Source organism: Euprymna scolopes, chromosome 9, assembly GCF_053919585.1.
Source record: "Euprymna scolopes isolate OS-2025 chromosome 9, ASM5391958v1, whole genome shotgun sequence".
Classification (NCBI taxonomy): Eukaryota; Metazoa; Mollusca; class Cephalopoda; order Sepiida; family Sepiolidae; genus Euprymna; species Euprymna scolopes.
The window spans coordinates 131,519,882-131,531,944 of NC_136490.1; the positions used below are offsets into that span (position 1 = coordinate 131,519,882).

Sequence of the window (12,063 nt, forward strand, 5' to 3'; positions counted from 1 at the left end):
AAATCTTCAACTGCTGACAGTAATGATAAAATAATAAATATTTATTGATTTTTTAACTGATATTAAAACTAAAATCTATAGATCATCGCTTACAAGTTTTTTCTTTACGCCTAAGAAAATATCTGCACATTTAACATGTGTTTTTAATATAATTGGGAAAAATAACTGCTTCATAGTAAAATAATTAGAATTTTATAAAGAATCGGAATCATGATTGTATCAAATTCGGGAATTTAGCAAGAAATCGGTAATTGTATCGGAATCAGGGAAAAAATTGGAATCGTCCCATCACTAATAAAAATATTCTTTTTTTTTTTCTATTTTTAATTTTTACAGCTAATCAAACATTGACCACACCATCTACTTTGAATATGACGGGCAAGTTCCGATTGTCTTTTTTTATTATTATTTAAAACAACAATGGTTACGGTTTTTCTCTTTTTAATTCCAATATTTGGAAAGAAATCTTATTTCCTTCTGAAATGCTGGGAATGGAAGGTGCATGATTTGAACAATGCCATTGCAAGGATAAAGAAATAATTTTTTTCTTCTTTCTATTCAGGTTTATCAATCAGTTTTTTTTTTTTTTTTAGAGATTTTATCATAATTTTCAATTAGGTTATATGGACTTCTTTGTTACTCATAAAATAGTATTCCATGACAGAAAACTTATATATCCTCAATAATAAAAACTAATGTGTATTTATTTATGTGTGTGTTGACCGAAATATATTCATGACTGTGTAGCGATATCTAAATGTCTATATAAAATAAATAAAAAGTATATATATATATATATATATATATATATATATATATATAAAGCAAAGAGTTAATAAATCATCTTAAAAACACTTTAACAAGCGTTAAAAACATATTTAATTTCCAAAAAGGCAGCACAAAAGAAGTGGATTGTCCTTAATCCGCGGAGTTTCGAAAGAAATACTTTCCTTCCTACTTCCTACATATATATCAAATAAATAAAAAGTATATATATATATATAAAAGTGAACATGTCTGTGTGTCTGTGTGTGTACATTTCCCTACGCAATAACCCTCTCAATTTTAAGTCTGCAGACTCGAAATTTGATATACAGGGTACTGAGATTTGGGAAAATCTTCGTGATCGGTTTTCGGCCAGAAATTTGGCTGTTAAGGGGTCAAAGTTCAACGATTTGACCTTTGAAAACTCTACCAAACTCCTCCGCCGATTTTGGGTCTAAGTTATGACCCCTTAACATTTATTGTTTTGGGCTCAAATAAAGTTATTAAGTTAGATCTATATCCAAGGAACCTATATCTAAAATTTCAAGTGTTTATACCCAAAATTGTCAGAGGAGTTTGATAGAGTTTTCAAAGGTCAAATCGTTGAACCCCTTAACAGTCAAATTTCTGGCTGAAAACCGATTAAAAAGATTTTCCCAAATCTCAATACCCTTTCAAATCTTCCCCGCATTGAATGAGCCTACAATAACTTGCACTGTTGAGTACTTACTGTTGCTTTTATAAAAAAAAATTATATATAAATAATGCCTTGAATTAAAGTTTAAAATACAAAAGTCAAGTATCATACTTCAATTGTGTTCTAAGCAGAAACATTCATTTTGAATGCGACCTTGTCATATCAAAGAACCTTTTTGTTTTTATATGCCGGATTTTACTGGTTGTGCAGTGATAATGGCTTGAATTTAAGTTTAAAATGAAAAAAAATCAAGTATTAAGGTTCAGTTGCGCTTTAAACAGTATCGATTATATTCCGACACAAAATCTATCTAAGAACACTTCCAGGCACATGAAGTACCGTCATGTGATATTTTATAAAAATTGGCCTAGCCATTTTTGAGTCCATAGAGAACAAACTCTGTTTCTTTTATATAAAAGTAGAGAAGAGAATCCATCTGCACACCTGGCAACCATTGTTTTGTATGTATTATCGTATCGATGAATGAAATGATAAGTAGAGATAAAAAAAGAGTAAACAGGAATGCCTTTCGTGAAGGTTTTATCAACTTAAAAGTATACACGTGTTTTCGAGAAATCAATATGGCGGAATCCTTGATTTCAGCCAAGGGGAATAACTACGATCCTTTATTTCCGGAAGAGTCAAAGCAATTTATTCTAACATTTTCCCCTTCAACAATAATTAAGTATGGAATTACAGAAGTTAAATTTAGTCTGTTCAGTACTAGGTTAAGAAGTCCTTATATATACTTGGAAATCGTCACATTCTGGATGATCTCCGCACTGACTCACAGGGATTTTGGTCCTCAGCGTCCACATTTTGGGGAGCATGGATATTTTCAGGATCAGGTAAGGGATTCTTCTCCTTTTCGTCTTTAGGGGCTTCAGGGCTTGCAGGATTGTTTTCATTGTGTTGGTCTTCTTGATTTGAGGAGTTAGGAGCCAGGTCTCGCACATTGACAGTAGTTTCCACACTTGAGGGTAGTTGTACATGAGCATAGTAGGGGTTGATGTCTAATAGGGTAGCAGGGGTTACCGGAGGATCGAGCTTATTAGACTTAGTATGGTTTCTGACATATATTGGGCCTGGTTTCGCCCAAGTGGGAACAGAAGTTCCGGAGGAAGATTTACGACTATATTTGAACATTCTGTCATGAGGAGTCATATTAGTGGCAGTGCATAGTAACGCCATAATTGACTGGAGAGCGTTTGGTAGTATATCTTCCCAATGGCGCAGTTTCATGTTGCTAGAGTGTAAGGTCGTTTGGATGGCTTTCCATAAAGTCCCATTGAGTTTCTCAACTTGGCCATTACCCTCAGGGTGGTATCTACTTGTTTTAGAGGTGGCGATACCTTTGTCACATAAGTAATCTTTCATTTCTCCTGCAAGGAAGTCGGCAGCCCGGTCAGTGTGTATCATATCGGGCATACCAAAAATTGAAAATAATTGGTTTAGGCAGTGGATCACGGTTTTGCTAGTCATATCCTTACAGGGGAAGGCAAAGGGAAAGCGAGTATATTCATCAATTATAGTAAGTATTTGTTACCATGCACAGAAGTAGGTAAAGGGCCTTTAAAGTCAATGTTTAATCGCTGGAAAAGTAGTATAGCCTGTATGAGTGTTCTTTTGTTACAACTGGCAAATTTAGGTTTCAGATACTGACAGGAGGAGCACGAGTCTGTTATATTTTTAATTTCTTCTAAAGAGAAAGGAAGGTTTCTTGTCCTGATGAAATAGTTGAGTCGCGTGACACCAGGATGGCATAGTGTAACATGCAAGTCGCGGAGGTCTTGCAAAGTGGGCGTTAATGCAGAGATGCAAGAAAATGTGTCAGCAGCTGTATTTTCCGTTCTTGGACGGTAAACAATTTGAATTGTGACAGTTCAATCCGCCAACGACATATCTTATCATTTTTAATTTTAGATTTCCTTTTATTATCAAACATAAAACTGATGCTCTTTTGATCTATAATAACTTCAAAATGTCTCCCGAGTAGGAAATGTCGCCACTTTTGGAGAGCTTCCACAATCGCAGCAGCTTCTTTTTCAACAGCATGATGTCTAATCTCATTCGGGTTTAGTGTCCGAGAAAAGAATGCAACAGGTCTACCCTGTTGGTTTAGAGTAGCAGCAATGCAGTAATTACTGGCATCAGTTTCTACTACAAATTTTTTATCTGGGTCAACAGTTTCTTAAGTCGGACTTCAGTGTCTGAAAAAAATTTAGAATAGATGGAGGCAGTGGAAACTCATTGTTATGGTTGAGAGGCAGTATCTTATCAGAAAAGTTTCGAATAAATTTACTATAGCAGAAGAACATACCAATTATTCGTTTTTGTGACCGGAAATTTAGAGGCGGTGGCATTTCAAGGAGTGGTTTTAGCCTCAGATAATCAGGAGCAATTTGATTGTTCTGGATTGTGTAACTAAGAAGTGTGATAGAAGTAGCAGAAATGATGCTCTTACTTTGGTTGAGCGTGATGTTGTATCTTTACGCTACATTATAAAACCTTTGAAGGTTGTAGTCATGCTCTTTTTTATCCTTTCCACATATTGTGACATTGTCTACATACACAAAAGTGTCTGTTAATTTTTCTCTTTCTACAATACCATCGATGCATCTTTGAAAGGCACTTACTCCATTAGTGACGCCAAAAAGGATATGAGTAAATTGGTAAAGTTTTCCATTTACTTCAAATGTTGTGTATTTCCGATTGGCATGACTAATTGGGATTTGATGGTAAGCAGACTTCAGGTCGAGTGTTGTAAAAATGTTGTATCGAGCTATGTCATCAATCATTTTATTAATGTTTGACATGGAATAGGCATCCAGTTCTGTAAATCTATTTATGGTGTCACTGTAGTCGACCACCATTCTTATTTTTTGATTCTCATTAGAAGTCATTAAAACTTGGGCTTGCCAGGGAGATATAGAGGGCTCTAATGCCTTCCCTCAACATTCTGGCAGTTTCCTCTCTAATAAATATGTTGTCATTGAATGAGTGATGACGAGATTTGGTGGCAATAGGGGTCATCCATGAAGAAAGATGAGAGAAAAGGAGAGGAGGAGAAATTTTGATACATGGAAAACTGTCCTTTTTACCCATTGCTCCGATAACAAGTTCTTCCCTGGGTCCGTCGAATTTCAGGATCACAGTTTTATATTGTTTTAGGAGGTTTTTCCAATAATCATATCAATGAACAGATCCTTAATTACTTCCACTGTCATGGCATGGTGGTTTTTACTGTTTAGGGAGATGTCAACAATAGTTTTGCCGATGATTTTGGCATGATGATTAGGGTCCACCAATGCTACGGTTTTCTGTTTGGGAATAATAAAAAGTTTCAGCTTTCTTGCTGTATTTTTGCTGATAAACGTCTCCACGCTGCTGGAGTCTACCATAGCATTCACTACTTGCCCATTTATTTTGCATTTCGTGTATGTAATGTCTTTGGCACCCGTTCCTAGTCAGGAGAGATTGGGGGGGGGAGTCCGGGTCGTATAACACAGCAGCCGTGGAGGAGGAAGATTTACATACCTTCGCCCAATGGCCATTTTTCTTACATTTCCTAGACTCGGCGTTACGCACAGGACACATCACCCATGAATGTTGTGTGTTCCCACAGAAGAAACAAATTCCTTTTGGTAGGGTCTTTCCTTTTATAGCGGGTAAGGGAGTGTCTCCTGGTTTAATTATGGTAGCGGCTACATTTGGGTAATTATCGAAGCTTATCGTATGCTTCTCCACTTGTTCTAGAGACCTAGCCATTGTAAAGCCATATATAAGAAAATTGTATTTTCTTTTTAAATAAATAGAAAAGAGCATTTTTAATATGAATATCAATAAACACAAAAGAAAAACGAATTTATAGAAGTATAGATAGATAGATAGATAGATAGATAGATAGATAGATAGATAGATATTTAAAAGATTTTCAAGATATATTTAGTGTATTTGTTATAGCAGAACTATCTGTGTTACTTACAAATGAACTGACCCAGAAACAATACATACCGGGAGAAAAGGCCGTAAGGTGGGAGTCGATATCCGATGGATCAACCAAGGTTGTTTGTCAGCTAGACGAACAATCCTTACTTTTGCATGTTTTTGTTAATACACTTTGCTACTATATTCCCGTGTTCGGCTTTCCTTGTAACCCTTTAAACAGGGTTATTACAGCATTTTATGTTGCTATTTAACAATTTTATGTTGCTATTTAACAACCGGAAAAAGATGTAATAGATCCCATAGGAGGATGTCACTCACAATATCTGAGTTTTCTCCAGGATTAACCAACTAGCCTAAGCCTTTTCTCTCTGAGGAAGACTGAGATAGGATAAAGGTATCTATCTAGGTGTTTCTTAGTTGGGTGTTCGCTTTAATGCAACTTATAACGTCCTTGTATATCATCTGTTAAATGATGCTTGTTTCATCAGTATCCAAATTGTGAAGCTGTGAAGCAAGACAGATTCCACCATCATCCTAAAAATCTTTCTCTTAAGAAATATTTCATTCATAATACAAAGAGAACTCATGTTCGTCTATTTTATTAATTTAATAAACAAGCATGGTGGACTTCCTTCAGTGGAACTCTTTAACGTCACTTGTTGAACATTTCCCTTTTCTTTTTCCGTTTTAAAATTATTCAAATATTATTTCTTTGAAAAGTTTTCAGGTGAAAATAGCTTTTCAGGAATCTATAAAAATTAACCGAAAATTTATTTTTTTCTAAATAAAATATTTAAAAACAAAATTTCTATTAACTTTTTTAATTAAACTTTGTTGATTTTGTGACTAACTTCAAAGAGTGGCAGCATATACTTAAGTACGATTGCTTCTTAGGACTGGATCAGAATTATCACAGTGTTTATATAACCAAATTGTTAGTTACAAAGAAACAAACACAACACAGCTTCATAATTTTTTACAATTTCGTAGCCAGACATGTTCATTTTAATGTTAACGCAAAGAGACTCCCCTCCCTTAACGAAACTGAGATAAGAGAAAAGTGTCTATAGGTGTTTCATGGTTGGGTGTTTCCTCCAGCTGATGTCAAATGTCACTTTTTATTTTCATTTTTTTACATGGGAGTCACTGCTTGGAAGAACTCATCATATCCACTTGTAGAAGATTTTGAATATCATCTAGAGGGCCTGCCAATGGAGATGATTGGAGGGAACAAGTCCGAAGTAGCCGAGAAGAATTCTCGATCTAAGAATCAACTGTTTATTCCTCAATTCTCCTGACTTCTTCTAAAACATTTAATATTCACATCAACTGGAATTAACATGAAGCCATTCAAAAGTTGTTGTTCCATCATGGAATCGGCAATTCCAAGTTCAAATCTCATCTACCGTACTATACCAGAGCGGTACTCACCCTAGATGGGTTGAACCAGCTTCCTCCAAAGAAGGGAGTTTCATGGGAATATCAAATTTATAAGTGGTTCCCAGTCGCTTTTATATCTCCATCAAAGGAGATGACAATATTAGGTTTTTGCAATTCTTTCAGGAATCTTTCGACGTTTTCCTATATAGAGCACCTGGTATCCCCAAATAGTTACCCATCTGGTAATGATCAGGCTCGACGTTGCTTAACTTTGGTGATTTAATGAGAAGCAGTGCATCATCGTGATTATGCCGTATTAATCCCATCTAATCTATTGTAGCTAATTCTGTACTAATACTGTTAGGAAATGTCTGAACACGCTGTTTATTAAAGCTATTGGTGAAATAGAAATTTGTGTTCAATTAAAGGTATACAATGAATCGGTTACAATGTTGCATATTTGTTTGTATATTATGTGTGTTATTGCGTTCTTACATATGTGTATCAACAAAAGTGTCTATCATGGTCAATGTGTATAGGAAGTGTCTATGCACAACACATACAATAAAACAGTACATTAACAGCAGTTTGTGTAGCGCACAGGCAAAGAACATACCTTTTCTGTTTATTGTGTCGTTTTCTCTTCTCATTATCCAAGTTCATCTTCCGTCAAAGGAAACCAACAACAATACATTATATATTTGATATAACTTTATTTGCATTCCAAAGTTTGCAATGACTTCTTTTATATTCCTACAGTATGCTTAGGTTTGGTGTTTCTCCCAGCTTCCAAACATGGAGACAATATCTTCCATGCTAACTTGTCCAACTCTCCCACTCTAACTCCAAACTCTAACTCGTGTATGTGTCTCAAAATCTATCTCCCTTTCATTACATCATTTTAGCATTTAGATCACCTGATGTTTTTACATAATCTATAATGTTTCTCTAGAAATTCCTAAATTTGATAACATTCCTTTGTTAGCATTTCTGATACATTTCTACCATAAATATTTTTATCTGTAAAATACCTAATTAGTCTTGATACATATTTTCTCACATTATATTTTCCAAACACCAAGAACGATCATAATAATAATCGTTCAGGTTACTTGGCACCCATTGGCAATGCGCTATATAATAGAAATAGGTGTTGTATTTGGGCATTTAATACCCCCCCCCAAAAAAAAAAGGATTGATTGATTAAAACAGACAAGTGAAACCTTAATAAGGAATTCTCTTGTCTAGTTATCTTTAAAACAAAATATTTTTTATGCTTGACAACTGTCTTTTTTTTATTTTTTATTCAAGCTATTCTTTCTCGCCTTCACTCTGATTTTCTAAGGCTTGCTCTCCCTTATTTGCTACGATTCTCCTTCTTTTATTTCCGGTGCTCCAGTTATGTCCCCTTTTATGCGCTCTTTTTCTGTCCCTTGTTTGCTACAGTCTCCTCTTTTTGTTCTCCTTAAAAAAAATTTTTTTTTTTTAAACTTCATTTTCGGTACACAATTTTCAACTTGTTAATTTTTCTTTTAATTTTTTAAAGTCCTTTTTGGTATCACAAAATTTTTAATCAATCTAAAATTATTTAAAATACACTTTTATTTTATTGTTAACTCAGAATATTCGTAGGATATCTCCCTTCAGCTCTAATCAAGTTACCCCCTTTGAATTCTGCTGAGCAATGAGAAAATGCACTCTCCTATTTCTAGAAATCAAGAGGCCACGCTATGGTCACCAGTGTAAAATATATATATTTTATATTCATATTTTACCCTACTAGTATACTTTTCTCTGAAAATGACTGAGAAAATACATTTTAATATTATTTACTATTTACCAAGCCTCATCTCCAAAATTCAGAAACGTAATACATAAAACTTGCTTAAATTAATTGGAATTTTCATCTTAAATATTATAGTCACGTTATTATTGCTAACTAGATGGACAAGATGCAATATATTGAATGGCCTTGGGTGCATTAAAATACATAGTAAATTTGTTAGAAAGTTCAGTATGTCAAATTTGATATATGTTGTAGCAGAGAAACGGTAGTAAAGACAATGTGACTGCATTGATGAGGTGTTTTTTTTTTTCGTTTTTTGTCTTTTTTGCATTTTTTTTTTTTCAACAGACCCCATTGGAAGCAAACAATAAAAAAAACTTGTGTAGAATGCATTAATATAAATTAACTCTAAATAAAAAAAAAAAAACAGCATTAGATGTCGATAGTGCTATTCTTAATCTTGCATTTCAATACAAGCAAAAATGTAAGAACTCACCTGTTCTGACGTCAACATACTGTCTACATCGAATATAGGATTTGAAGAATAGGAATATAAAATAATCTTTAATAGGTTGGAATGATGGCATTAAAAAAATGAATGGACTTTTTCGCTAACCCAATATATACTAGCTTATATATATATATATATATATATATATATATATTTTTTTTTTTTTACATAGACGATATATATATATATATATATATATATATTTTACATAGACGATATATATATATATTCCATTAAATAAAATAGACGCTTTTTTGTCTATAAATTCTACTTTTGATCCTTTCCAACTTCTGAATAACAGTCTTCACTTTGGGCAGGAACTCGCTGATGTAATCAATATGTTTATCATATATATATATATATATATATATATATATATATATATATATAGTAAGTTATAAAATATATATGACGATTAAGCTACATTTCATCCACTCTAGGACTCTTCAGGCTTATGCGCCTAAGCTGAAGAATCCTAGAGTGGATGAAACGCGGAATATTCAGTGTAGCTTAATCACCATATATATTTTATAAATTACTAACTAGCTCTACCTACGTATTGAGCACGTTTGAAGTAAGTACTTAAAGTTTATGCATAAATTTATACTTTCGTATATTAATTTTATGTGAGTAAATGAAGTAGTTTATATATATATATATATATATATATATATATATATATATGTATATATATATATATATATATATAACACCATGTTTATCATATTTATATTCGGACTTATGATAAACATGTTGATTACATCAGCCATTTCCCACCAGAACTGAAGACTGTTGTTCGGAAGTTAGAAAGGATTGAAAATAGAATTAATAGACAAGAAATATCTGTTTTATTTTATGAAATATGCTATAGAGAAAAAATGCTTTATTTCGTATTCTTTGTTTTGAATAAAATATTGTAAATTCAATTCTACAATATCTTGACGTTTTCTACTTATATATATATATATATATATATATATATATATATATATATATATATATATATATATATATATACTAGCTAAAATATTTACCAGCGAACAGACTTACCAATATTTAACAAATTCGAAAATCAATTTTTCCTTTCTACCATATTTAGTGCATGAGAAGAAAAATGCAAACAACAAAAATGCAAAAGTTTATTTTTATTTTTTTGCTTTTATTTTTCACAGCAAATCAAACTTCATCATCGGAGCCTTCTCCCAAAACACTGGGCAAGTTTTATTAAGAGTTTTATGTTACCCCTCTTATTCAAAATGTGTGGGGGAAAAGGTTTTTCAGACGTTTCTTAATTTTAAATATTCCAGAATTATTAGAAATTTTGGTAACGCAGGGACACTCTCAAAAGTTCCACCGTGCAATCGGTAATAAAATTCACAATCCTTTCTACAACTTAACTCTGTTTTGGTACAAATAAACTTTAGCCTATGTCTGACTTGTTCTCCAAGTTTCAATCATGAATCTCCAACAATCTTTGCTATACGTTAAATAGGAAGCACAATCGGGATACCGATCACTATGAAGAAAAAAATATTATAGAACTGTAGGTTTTGTGAATACTTTCAAGAGATTAGATAGGCCTACAAAACTTAATACACTTAGTTTTTATTTGTTCAGGTACTCCCTTATACTAGAAGGATGATTAAAGTTGTTCAGATTCTTCAAGTTCACCAGGATCAGGAAAGGACCTTAACACGCTTCAGCACTTATGCAGAACACGAACCGCGCTGGAACAACGGTGTTATGTAGAAATCCATTCTTTACTGTTCTGTATCTTCATCGTTAATAAACTAACACACTGCAAAAATTGCATGCAACTTGAAAAATTAAATTAAAAAAAAATGTAGGATATAACGGGCCAACTTACGAGAGTATAGCTGCCCGGGTGGGGGGTGGGGGTGGAGTGACAATGCTCTTCTAATTTCGAAAACGAACGATTGCTTTCTAGCTATGCTAACAGATGGTAGTTCTTTCATTTCTTTTTTATGGCGGCTTCAAATCACCAAAAGTTTTAAACCAATCAGAAAAAAGGTTAATTATTATTATTTTTTTATTTCTTTAAAGTTTATTATCATTTATATATAGATACGTTTTTATTTGGAGTTTATATTTAATAGAAATATCAGAAATACGACACCACAGAACCATGTAAGGATTCTAAAGAGTGTCTTAAAGATAATGTCTTAAAAGAATAAGCTGGGTAAAAGTATAGTATCAGCAGTGCACTGTATTTGATGGGTTCCTTCCGTGAAAAGCTGGATTTGTAAATCATCTTAAATAACACAACCAAAGACATGAATCGACAATTTTACGAGGAGGCTATAACAGCATGAGCTCCAATGCTAAGTTGTCATATTTGTGGTCTAATTTGAAAATGTGAAAGTGACTTGACAAGATATTTGGGGATTCAGAAAGAAATTGAATGCCTACTAGACACTATCCTCGAGTGTCTAAGGTTTCTCTGTTCAGGTGCTTCTCAAAACAATCTGGCATGAGGATACTTTCCCTAGAAGTAAACTCTGACCAAATATTCAAAATCACATAGTATTGGCTGCCCAAATAAGATCTCTTCACTATAACTAACACATTAGCTTTTACAAGGGATCGTGCACCTTCTCCAAGTGATGTTACCTCAAGTAACTGCACAAAGCTGGATACTCCACCAGACTAGATAAATTTTCATCCTGGAATCCAGTAAGACCAAGAGACTGAAATGAAAGATATACTACAACATATGAAAATGGTTAATTGGGGAGAGGAAAATTATGTTCTTTTTCTTTACTAACTCAGTATTTGAGAGATAAAGAAGTTTAATGGAACATTCGAATATCTATGTATCTCATATAGAGTTCAAGTGTTAGCCCCAGATAGTGAGCCCCTTGATTTTTGAGGACTTCGACTAAAGTAAAATTAACATGTGAGCATCTCTACCAGAAGGAAAAGTTTTTGTATCACATCACATATATGAACGTTCAT

General features: G+C 33.3%; 1 protein-coding gene across 2 annotated transcripts in view; it reads left to right on the forward strand.

The window, feature by feature from the left end:
* LOC145284843 (acid phosphatase type 7-like) overlaps nucleotides 1-12,063 on the forward strand; it is a 212,147-nt gene that overhangs the window by 180,601 nt on the left and 19,483 nt on the right. Inside the window, exon 9 of one of the 2 annotated variants that reach the window (XM_080133822.1) lies at nucleotides 337-378. The exons of the other annotated variant lie outside the window; for it this stretch is intronic. Within the exon in view, the coding sequence (XP_079989948.1) occupies nucleotides 337-378 (42 nt within the window). The remainder of the gene's footprint in view (nucleotides 1-336; nucleotides 379-12,063) is intronic. 2 annotated transcript variants of the gene reach the window in all.